Source organism: Macaca mulatta, chromosome 17 (genome assembly GCF_049350105.2).
Source record: "Macaca mulatta isolate MMU2019108-1 chromosome 17, T2T-MMU8v2.0, whole genome shotgun sequence".
Classification (NCBI taxonomy): domain Eukaryota; kingdom Metazoa; phylum Chordata; class Mammalia; order Primates; family Cercopithecidae; genus Macaca; species Macaca mulatta.
Genome location: NC_133422.1, coordinates 15,977,240 through 15,989,676, shown reverse-complemented (window position 1 = coordinate 15,989,676; position 12,437 = coordinate 15,977,240). Strand labels below are relative to the sequence as shown.

Genomic DNA, 12,437 nt, shown 5'->3' with positions numbered 1-12,437 from the left:
GATTTTTTGGTTTTAGGTAGACAGAATTCTAGAACTTCAAAAAAAGATTTTTCTTTTGGTTTTAGTTTTAATACCACATACTTTTTAAACTTGTTAAATCTATAGTTACAGAAATTGGACATGAAATTGCCCTCTGAAAATGAAACTGGGAAAAATCAGCCTATGGTGGATGAACTCACTCACTCATCTGTAATATCCTGTCCTAAGAAAGGTCTATAAAGTGTTGGTATTTTAAAGACAATTTGGTGATATTCCAGTTCAATTAAGGTGACCAGGATATAGTTAATCTGGAAGAAACCACGGAATAGTAAAAAAATAAAAATAAAAATAAAAAAAATAAAAAACCTTTCCTAAGTTTTATTTTAGAATAACTTTTACAATCTTTATTGTCAACTCCATACCACTACTATTACTTGCTTTATATTTTTACTAAATTGTCCCACTTGTCAGTTATATCTTAATAATAACTGAAATTAAGGGAAATGTGTATTTTTTCTCATACGTATTAAAATATATAACTACTCAAATGTTAAAAGTTTGTGGGTAAGACTGTTTTGATGTTGAGCACAGTTGTATTTTGGTTACTCAAATAATGTTTTGCATTAGAAATAAATTAGGCAGCCAGGATGTGAGCTTAAGTCTGTGTGTGTACTGGCAAGCTGACCTTCCCAGATGACACTGCAGGAGAGCTTTTGTTACTTTGCTTTTTATTTCACAATAGATAGACAATCCATAAACATTAACTTAATCTATTCTGCTATGTCAGGTTCTCTTGGGTTTAGTACAAAAAATTATTCCACGTTGTAAGTGCTGAGTTTCTTATTTATTTATTTTTAATTTGAGTCAGAGTTTTGCTCTGTTGCCCAGGCTAGAGTGCAATGGCACAATCTTGGCTCACTGCAACTTCCACCTCCCGGGTTCAGGTGATTCTCCTGCTTCAGCCTCCTAAGGAGCTGGAGCTAGGATTACAGGCATGCACTAGCACACCCAGCTAATTTTTGTATTTTTAGTAGAGACGGGTTTCACCATATTGGCCGGGCTGGTCTTGAACTCCTGACCTCAAATGATCCCCCTGCTCCCCATTGGCCTCACAGCGTGTTGGGATTATAGGTGTGAGCCACTGTGCCCGGCCTGTGAGTGCTGGGTTTCTGATTAAAATAATTGTTCAGCTTCTCTGGTCCAGACTACATGTGTTAAAATCCAAGCTCCACTTTTCAGTTGTTGGTTCTGAGCAACTTAATTGACCTCTCTGTGCCTCAATTTTCTTGTACATAAAATGACAATAATAGTAACTGATTTCATAGGTTTGTTAGGAGCATTAAATCAGTAAATACTATTATTTCAGTAAGTATTTCAAGTAAATAATACCTGAAAATAGTTTATGTACCACAAAAGGAATATCTATTTCAATAACGAAGAAAACCTTAATTTACTTTGATTATTATTTATTTAAAGTTAGAGTCATTATTGGTAACGCTGGGCTAGTTAAGGCCATGAGCTTTAAGATTGTATGATCAGTGGAACCATGACATATTTAGCACAGTCCTTATTGCAGGAAGATCAGACTAGCAAATGATTAATTTTCTTGGGAATTTGTTGATGTTGATGGTTCTATAAAGCCTTTTAAAATATGTTTCCAACTTTGAAGTGTTTATTTTCTAGTATAACAATTTTATTAAAACATAAGTGAAAATCTAGTTTCATTCATTTATATGTATATATATTTTTTCTTCTAATGAATCCTTTCAGGTTTGTGACTGGTTGTATCCTCTAGTTCCTGATAGATCTCCAGTTCTGAAATGTACTGCAGGAGCCTACATGTTTCCTGATACAATGCTGCAAGCAGCAGGATGCTTTGTGGGGGTCGTCCTGTCCTCTGAGTTACCAGAGGATGATAGAGAGCTCTTTGAGGATCTATTAAGGCAAATGTCTGACCTTCGGCTCCAGGTAACTTGTGTGCTTATCTTTAGGGTGAAAAAAATCTACTTTAACGTAAGCTCTTCAGCTTTTAGAGAAATTGTAATAACCTCTACTGTGATCAAGGTTAGGAGACTAACAGTTTATTATTTGTTTGTGTGTTCACAGCTACATGCTTGGAATTTGCTGTAATAGTGGTTCAGATTGTGAGCTCTAGAGTCGAATTGCCTGTATATGAATTCAAGCTCTTCCACTTAATAGCCGTTTAGCTCAGCTGTTACTAATCTTCTCTATACTTTAATTTACTTATAAAATGGGGATAATAACAGTGTCCACATCATTGGGCTGTGGTGAAAATTAAAAATTAATACATTAAGCACTTGTATCAGAACAAGTAGTGATGCTCTGTGAATGTTAGCTATTGTTTTCACCACTGTTTTACTGCTCAGCTGGAAAAGTGTACTAATGGGTCTAAATGGTGACATGAAGATAATTTTGGCTTTAGTAGATAGGTTATGTTGGACATTTTAAGGGGTATGGTTGGCATTCTGAGGAAGAAACAGGCTTTGGTTGAGATAATTTTCTTTGTTCTTGTGGTAAATGAAGGCCAAACAAAAAAAATAAAAAGAAAATACGATTTAAAATATGATCATCCTGGAACGTTCCTTATTTGGCATGTTTCCTCTGCCCACATGTGTACCTGTGGAAATAGAGTATTTCTGTTTAACAGGGGGCTTGAATAGAGTATTATGGAGAGACTTTCTTTATATATTGTTGTAGCAAGAGGGAAAAAGTATTTTTGATTATGAATATTGACAGTCATCTGGGGTGGACTGAGGTGGGCATTATGATAGTATAATCTTTTATTCTCTCCTTCAGTCAGCAGATATTTGGAATTCATTATTTAACCAGTTACTGTGTTAAGTGGTGGGATGGCCAAATTGTGAGAACAGGAGACCACAAAGGGGTGTGTGTGTGTGTGTGTGTGTGTGTGTGTGTGTGTGTGTGTGAGTGAAAATATAAAATCAGCCCCTGTTGACCTGAGAATGACCTACCTGGTGGTCAGCAAATCAATACTTTAGCATAGCAGCAATTATTTAACAAAATACATGATCCGCATACAGAAGTGTGTAGCCTCATTGTACTTGTGAGGAGGAATTCACAAACGCAGGAGTATGATCAAACGAAGCAGTTCATCTTCACTTCACTGTTTACTGACTGAGTGAAATGATGCTCTTAAGTATTCAGACCTAATGTGGAATTATTTCTCCCTTCACCCCTACATTAACTGGACCTGTATTACTGGACTTTAGGAAAAAAACTAAGCAGACTTTTAGATTGTATGTTTATTTTATCTCTTCAATTTTATTTTTTGGTTGTATGTTATTTTTAGCTTGCTTTACTGTCCCAGAACTTCAACTGTAAACATAAGCTAGTTACTAGCTATAATTTTGACTGGTTTTTACTCTTAAGCATTCATTCAGCAAAGTGTATACTGTGTAGAAAATTAAAAAATAAACCTTCCAATAATGCATAACGAAGTGGACATGAGTTTTGTTAATTGCCTTTAAATTCATTTTGTCTTGTATATTGTATATGTTACCTAAAATTTATTCATTAATTAAATTTAAATGTAGCTGCATCTGATTCAAAGATAACTTATGCCAACAACTGCTAATAAGTTGTCTTTTATACTTTGTCTTTTGAAACTTGCTTAAGCATATGCTATGAACCAAAGATCTCAGAGATTTGGGGTTTGGTGATAAGAAAAAAGAGAAGCATAGAGAAAAAAGCAAAAGCAGTTGTTACTTATAGACTGCCACATTGACATTCAAACAAGTATGTCACTTGAGCATGGTGTAATATAGCTGGCAGAAAGTCATCTAAGAAAAATTCTGATTAGGGCTAGGTTTAAACCTTTATTCTCTAGGCCAACTGGAACAGAGCAGAAGAAGAAAATGAATTCCAAATCCCTGGAAGAACTAGACCCTCCTCTGACCAACTAAAAGAAGCCTCAGGAACTGATGTAAAACAGTTGGACCAAGGCAATAAGGATGTACGTCATAAAGGAAAACGTGGAAAAAGGGTAAATAAAAGAATAATAAGTGTGTGTTGTCTTCTAATGGTACTTTTCTCCAGTTTCATATATTTTTATGATCATAGTCCCATATACTAAAGCAAAGCAACTTGTGCATAGTCAACAAAGTGATCACCAGCAAAAACAATTAGAATCAGTTGTAATATTTCCCTTTTAAAGTGTATGTTACTTAAACTATTTTAAAAGATACTCTGTGTTTGGGGGATAGACTTTTTTCCCAACTGTTTGAGAGATTTTATTTTTTTTGAGACAGGATCCTGCTTTGTCACCCAGGCTGGAGTGCAGTGGTGCAAACATGGCTCACTGCAGCCTTGACCTGATCACATGCAGCCGGACTCATGTGATCCTCCCACCTCAGCCGCCTCAAGTAGCCAACATTACAGACATGAGCCACCACACCTGACCAAAATATTTTTATGAATGCATTAATGATGCACATACTTTCTTATTTGTTTTGTGTTATTCTCTGCCTTCCTATATTCACCAAGAGCTTGGGGGCTACATATGCTTCTGTCTATTTTTTTCTTACCCTCTGCCATTTTTATTTCCTGTTTTTTTATGGATGGGCAACAGGACAGAGATTTGATTTTTAAAAATATATTGAGTGGTTTCTTCTTTCATTTCATAGGCTCTGCGTATGTAATATATTTTAACTGGTAAATTTGGATTAGAGTTCAGGAAGTATTTATTGAGTGCTAGCATGTTAGGCATACATAGTGGAAAAGGTTTAAATTTCTTGTCTCAATGAATTTACTGTCTAATGGAAAGGACAGATTAGCAAAGAGATCATTTCTATCCAAAGTGGCTATTAGACAGAAGATGCAGCCTAGCCTAACAGGTAAGTGTGGGTGGATGAGTGGTATGGGAAGCAGTGAGGAGCCCCCTCCTACAGGACATTATGACTAAGATGAGTCTTGAAGGATAAAGAAGAGTTGGTCGTATGCATAGCAAATTTAAGGGGATTCTAGGCAGAAGCGGTAATATAAGCAAGTATATGAATAAAACAGCATTGTCTTGAGTATCATATTACAGGCAGTTTAGTATTGTTCATTGCTGTATTCCACATGGTAAATGCTCAATAATTATCTTTGGAATTGATGAATATCACGTGAATATTCTATATTTATTTGCAAAGTGTCACTGTGGTTTATGTTGAACATCTTAGACCAGCTATATGAGGATATTGGGAGTCCAAAATGGTTCCAAGAAATATATTTTACTTAAAAATGTTGTTTTAAAGTTAATCAGAAGAAACCAAAGTTAAAGGGTACAAAAGAGTATATGGTGAAAAATAAGTCTGGGCCCTATTCCTGTCCACCAACCACCTGGCTCCCCTGTCCAGACACATAATCTTCCCTCCTCTCCCCCATCCCCTGCAGATGGAATCTCACTCTGCCACTTAGGCTGAAGTACAGTGGTGTGATCTCAGCTCACTGCAACCTCCACCTCCCAGGTTCAAGCAATTCTTGTGTCTCAACCTCCTGAGTAGCTGGGCTTACAGGTGCCTGCAGCCATGCCCAGTTAATTTTTGTGTTTTTAGTAGAGATGGGGTTTCAGTTTCACCATGTTGGCCAGGCTAGTCTCGTACTCCTGACCTCAGGTGATCCACCCACGTTGGCCTGCCAATGTGCTGGGATTTACAGGTGTGAGCCAGCATGCCTGGCCTCAGACACATAATTATTAACTTCTATTGTCCTTCTAGATATATTTTATGCATAGTTAAATACACATACACACACACGGACATATATAATATTTAGCATAAAAGGTGGCATGTAAAACATAATGTTTTGCTCCTTTTTTACTTAACAGTGTATTTGGAAATTCTTCCATATCATTTAGAACTTCATGTTTTAAAATTTAATTTCTTGTTCTAAAAAAATCAAATGATATTAAAAAGTATATGCAGTGAAAAGCTTTAGATTTTTACTTATGGGTGACTTTTATCCCATGTAGAAGTTGTTTTGTTTAATGTTGTTTTTATATTTTATGTGACATTCTTTGTATTACTGGCCACTTTGATTTTCAGGTTATTTTATTATATTAATATTATGAGGTCTGAGTTAGCCTGCGTCTTGTTTCTTAGAATGAGTTCATTTAGCTTTGAGAGTTTGGGTGTTGGCCCAGGCTCTCATAACAGCTGTTCAGTTAGCAAAGTACAGATATTTCTATGTTCTCCATTTCCTCTTAAATGGAATAGCAGATTATTCTATGTTTATATATTCCTTCTTGTTTCAAATTAGACATTTGTTTGCTCTGTCAAAACCAGTTTATGAATTCATCTTTGCTTACTGATTGAGTCATTTGACAAAACTCTTTTAATCTTACTGAGTACCATGTACACACTAATATCTAGGGATGATATCTGTTTGAAGGAAATCAATCTAGTCCAGAAAAAAAAGTCAATATAAATGATTTGATAAATGCCATATTGAACTTGTTTTGGTATTTAAATCTTACCAGTCAAGATTTATATGGACCAGAACAGTTTTCAACTTCATGGCAGTTCTGGTATTGTGCTTTATAAGACCATACTGGTAACTAGGTTGGCTGAAGATATTTTTCATTAATTATATCTAGTATTTGTTGGCTTCATATTTGTTATATAATGCTTACAGTTTTCCCCCTCTTAGTACTAACTCTTCACATTTTGAAACATTTTTACTGTTTAGGCTAAAGATACTTCAAGTGAAGAAGTTAACCTGAGTCACATTGTACCATGTGAGCCAGTTCCAGAAGAAAAATCAAAAGAATTACCTGAATGGAGTGAGAAAGTGGCTCACAACATTTTGTCAGGTATTACAGTAATGTTAATTTTTTTCCCCCTGTATGACATTAAGCCTTTGGAACCAAATAAAGATATTGTTTATTAGGGAATACTGAGAAAGATAATATTTTGTATTTTGGTTTTAAATGATCAATTTAGAAATAAATGTAGAAGGCACTAGTCTTTTAAAACATCAGCTATTATCATACAAGTATAAATTCTTCCTGGCCTATTATTCTGTTTTATTATTGGGAAAATGGATAGTGAAAAGCTTCAGGAATCTTCAAACTCTTAATAGTTCTGAATCTAAAATTAGTTACCTTCCTTTCCCCTTTGAAGCTCCCTCTTAACCTCCCCCAACCCCTGTCCCTCAGCTGTGGTCTGAATGTGTCCCTTCCAAATTCATATATTGAGATCCCAACCCCTGAGGTGATGGTTTTAGGAGGTGGGGCCTTTGGGAAGCAATTAGATCATGAGAGAGGAGCCCTCATCAGTGGGATTAGTCCCTTATAAAAGAGATCCCAGAGAGCTGCCTTGTCGCTTTCCTTATGTGAGGAAGCAGTAAGAAGGTGTCATTCTATGAACCAGGAATTGGGCCCCTCCCCAGGGACCAAATCTACCAGCACCTTAGTCTTGTACTTCCCAGCCTCCAGAATTGTGAAGAATACATTTTTGTTGTTAATAAGCTGCTAGTTTATGATATTTTGTTATGGCATCACAAATGGACTCAGATACCCACCCAAAACATGAGAACATGTTCATCTTTGGAAGCAAAGCAGCACTAACTGCACAGTCATGCAGACATGAGAACATCTGAGGGTTATAGCCAAGCTCTTTGAGAAGTAGTCTCTGCTGTTTAATTACGGTTATAAAGGGCTTCAGATCAATTATTCTGAAACCAGAATGATCATTAGTGGCATGTCTTTCTACTTTAATTGGTTAACATTTCATGTAGCTTTTTAGGTGTAGTAACTCTCTGATTTATACCTTTTATTTTGTTTTTTAAAAATATTGCCAATCACCATTCAGTATGTCAAATTCATAACCCCATTAAATGGGTCTTAACTCATTTAAACGACTGTCAATTCAGATTTCCATGTCCACTAAAATCCATTTTAGAAGATGTCTAAAGCAGAGGAAATCTTCAACATAAAAAACCAACAAGCTAAAATAATTAGCGAGCTAGGAACTAAAATACTTTTCCTAGTGCCAAAGAACTATGCTTGAGACAAGAAAAAAGATAAAGCCAAATTTTAAAATGTAATTGCAGTCATTAAAATTGACCCTTGAAAGAGATTCACAAAGAAATTGCAATGAAAAACCTTTTCACTTTTACTGCCCTACCCCCCAACTTTGTAGACTGCTAAGCATTATTTTTAGGAGGCCATTTTTCAGAAAACTTGCCTATTACCCCCACACACTAAATTCAAAGGTCATTTTACCAAGTTTTTGGAATTTATGCTGTTATAAGTTTGTTCCATTTACTATTGCTATGTAACAAACTGCCCCAAACCCAAAGGCACAAAACAACAAACATTTGTTTCTGTGGAATTCAGTGGGCCAGGTATTTGGAAAGGTCACAGCAGGAGTGGCTTATATCTCTTTTATAGTATCTAAGGACTTCATCTGGAAAGACTCAAAGGCTAGCTAGTGACTGGACAATAAGCTGAAGACTGGAATCATTACTGACACCTCTGGCATCTAGGCTGGGAGAGGTCAAAGTCTAGGACTGCCAAATAGAGTGCGTGCACATGGCCTTTTGTGGCTGGACTTCCACCCAGCATGGTGGCCTTAGGCTAGTGTGGCTTCTACATAGTGACTTGGGGCTTTAAATGTGAGTCATCCAGCAAACAGACAGAAGCTGCCTTACCATTTCTGACATACTCTTGGAAATTTCCAGCATCATTTGGTTAAAAGCAAGCAACAAGCCAGCCCAGATGCAAGGAATGTGACATAGACCCCATTTCCCTCTGGGAAGAATGTCAAGATCTTGTGGAAGGATTAACATTCAGAATAGGAGAACTGTTTGTGGTCATCTTCAGAAATTACCAGCTGCCACTAAATCTCAGGCCTCCTAGGTACTATAGATACCACAGCATGGTGCTACCAGAAGCAGTACAGCCAGTTAATCCTGGGAAAAGGTCTCTCTGGAGATTTCAAAAGAACTTTCAGCAGTGCATAATTTTAAAACAAGCAAAAACTGTGCTCTGGTAACATGCAGAGGCCTTCTTTATTACTTAAGACCTCAGTTTCTTCATGCCAGTACCTCTTTTCCTTTTTATTCTATACCTTCAGGGCTGGGGTTCTAGTAATGTCCCTCATAGTTGGTGACTATAAACCATTTAACTGCCTATCAGAGTTTATGTCTCTTTATGAGCTTTTTAATACGTAGAACGAATAGTTCATCAAATGCTTACAGTACAAGTAAAACAAAGAGGGGGCAGAAAATTAATAAAGATTTACTCCCGGGAAAATTATCTGATCTATCAAGAGACTATTGTTACCTGACTCATTCAGTCTATGTACAAAATGAGTAACCAGGGATATAAATTGAGCTTATTCATCTTAGCCCATAATTGGTGCTTGTCTGCTGTCAAAGAATAAGTAAAGATCACTAAAAGCTAGTCTGAGGTTTTCCTAATATAAAAGGTGAAAAAAGTAAAACAACCGTGCTTAAAGTTTACCTGTATGGGCTTGGGAAACCTAGACTTACACTTTAAGAAGGCAGCGGCTGTGCGGTATCAATGGAGTAGAGCCTAGTAAACTATTTGGGAGGAGGCAGAGGGTTGCTGACAATAGACTGATGGAGCTCACCTTTGGAGCAACCTACTTTCAGTCATTCTGGAACACTTTAGTGGTTGTGAGGTAGCAAAAGATCATCAAGGGTATTTGAATGTCCCCTCTAACTCCCTAATCTTTCCCAATTTAATTTACAGATGGACTCTGGAATGCTAGGCAAACAGTTGACATGGAATGAGAGGGAATGATCACTTTCTGCCTACCTATTCCAGCATATCATCCTAGGGCTGAGAGTGAGCAGAACGGAGGCAACTGTGATGCCTCCCTAAAGTTTCTCCAAGATTATGCTTTTTGCTACCATTTTGTGCTTCTAGGCCCTGGCAAAAAGTTTTCCATTTTGGTTAATTCAGTCTGTTAAAGAATAGACAAGCAAGTCCTCCTATTCTTCAGTAGATTCCTTCTGGGACTCCATTGACCTAGTACAGTCTTCCAGCTGTCAGATCCACAAAGACCTTTATTCTAGCATAAATTATATAGAATGAACAAAACATCAAAGAGCAATAATATATTCAGTTTATACTTTGATTGGTATAGGATGGTTAAGTGCTAAGACAAATCATTTCTAGGTTTTTAGAGGACTGCATCAAACATAAGATACATGTCATGTGATTGGGAATTCAGTAGTAGCCATGTGCTAGCCAACTTTCTGCCAGTTTTTCCCCCTCATGGCCAGAGATAAAGAGTATCAAAAGCTGAAAATAAAAAGATCAGTGAATCGGTGTTTTAAGCTCATATTTCTTATGATAAAATTATTAAAACTTACCAGAAAAGTTGGGTTCTATATAATCTTAGGGTTCAGCTAGCTTTTTACCAGGAACGAAAGCTGTGATTTGGGACTTCTGTGTTTTTGTGTTTTGTTTTGTTTTGTTTTGAGACAGAGTCTCATTCTGTTACCCAAGCTGGAGTGCAGTGATGCTATCTCGGCTCACTGCAAACTCCACCTCCAGGGTTCAAGTGATTCTCTCAGCTTCCTGAGTAGCTGGGACTACACGTACACACCACCACACCCAGCTCATTTTTATATTTTTAGTAGAGACAAGGTTTCACCATATTGGCCAGGCTGGTTTCAAACTCCTGACCTCAGTGATCTGCCCAACTTGGCCTTCCAAAGTGCTGAGATTATAGGCGTGAGCCACTGCACCTGGCCAGGGACTTCTGTTTTTAATAACAACTGTAAATGGTAGCTTTCTTTAGTTCAGTAAAAGTAGACAGTGTCCCACAAGCTGTAGTAGTTAGGTTTGAGTTAGATAATTTTAACATCTGCCAATGTCTCATTTATTCAGCAGACGTTCATGGTCTGTCATGTGGCTGCATTAATTCAGTGCATAGGATGCAGACGTCAACAGAATCAATTTATATCTGGCATCATACATGTTATTTAAAATATCTACATAGCTACCAATGAAATATTGCATTTCCTTATCTTCTGTTGCAGTGTTCATAGTTTTAACATATTTATGTATACTGTATACTTCCATGGTGATGTTATTGATTATTTGCATCTAGTATTTCTCTTTATTAGTGCTGTGACTTTTTATCTCATTTCCATTTATTTTTCTCAGTCATCATTTGACTTCATCCCTATTATTTCTTATAGTTTCATTATAGGATTGTAGTATCCTTCGTTTCATTGTCATTTATTTTACGATTTCTCAGTGTTCATGTTCAGCTGGTTTCTTCTTAACACTTTTCAACCTATAAGTTAATCTAAAAAGATAATTTTTTTAAATGGACATCTTCAAGCCTTTTATTGTTTATGGAAGCCTGTTTGCTTGGGTTTGAATCCTGTACTTCCCCAGAAATTGATTGTCAGGTAGGACAGTGGGGGTAGGATTGGAGCTGGAGGTGGAGATGTTGACTAAAACAGGAAGAGAAACATAAAATTTCTAATTATTTATTACATGTCACTTTTCATTGTTAACATTTTAAAATAAACTGTTATGGTTTTCACATGATTGCTGGATGCTTATTCATGGGCTGGAGTAATCATGTAAAACCATACCACAGATGTTGAGAAAATATAATTAAGTACTTCATATGTTCAACTTTGAAAGCACATTGTTAAGTGTTCGCCAAAAAAGAAATATTTTAAATTGAAAGTCTCTGCAGAGTAGGGTAATACTTCGTCCATCTTAGGGGACACTGTTCTTGTGTGTTTTTTCTTTACCCATCCCTCTCCCACTCCTCCTTTCCCCACATTTCCACTGGCTGAGGACCTTTTGTCCTCACTAGAGAAGGCCCTTCCATCCCTCTGTTCCTCTGGTGAGCATTTCTGTCATTCAAGCTGCGAGAACATAAGCAAAGCAAAGGGCTAGGACCCGCTGTCATGAGAAATGGCTAAGTTATCTAGGCCTCTCTCTTCTTTTAGATTTTCTCTTCTCATGCATTTGGGTGTTCTCATGTTTTTGTCGTTCAGGTATATGTAGCAAGCTAAACAGTACTGAGATCCAAGAGTTTGGGTTTAGGCTTCAGGAAGGAACAGGACCCCCTGACTAATGCTTTTAGCCTAAAGAAAGTAAGAGTTCTGCCTTGGTGTTTGAGAGGCAGTTTCTTTGGTTTACATTTTGTGATAGTTCTGTCTTTCTCCCTCAGGATTTCATGGGGAAACCTGGTGCCTGGCCTAAGGCAAAAAGAACAAGAATATCTGGGTTCTTTAGCCAAATTCTATGTTAATGGCACCAAAACTAAAAATTAATACCTAACAGTAATATACTGTGGTAAGTAACATATAGAGATACCTGCAAGTTGCAGTGGCAGCATAGAGTAACACAGAACTCTGTCACTGAGTGACATATGACCTAAGTATTCAGGAAGAAAACTGTAGGTATAAAGTTAGCTTGAAAGTTTATGACATGG

At 36.9% G+C, this 12,437-nt stretch overlaps 1 protein-coding gene across 17 annotated transcripts in view; it reads left to right on the top strand.

The window, feature by feature from the left end:
• SPART (spartin) overlaps window positions 1–12,437 on the top strand; it is a 59,156-nt gene that overhangs the window by 35,923 nt on the left and 10,796 nt on the right. For 13 of the 17 annotated variants that reach the window (XM_015120917.3, XM_077974249.1, XM_077974250.1 and 10 more), the window contains 3 exons: window positions 1,750–1,947; window positions 3,848–4,003; window positions 6,688–6,811. In XM_015120917.3, coding sequence (XP_014976403.1) covers window positions 1,750–1,947; window positions 3,848–4,003; window positions 6,688–6,811 — 478 coding nt within the window. The remainder of the gene's footprint in view (window positions 1–1,749; window positions 1,948–3,847; window positions 4,004–6,687; window positions 6,812–12,437) is intronic. The other 4 variants (XM_077974257.1, XM_077974256.1, XM_077974258.1 and 1 more) reach the window with 1 other exon arrangement.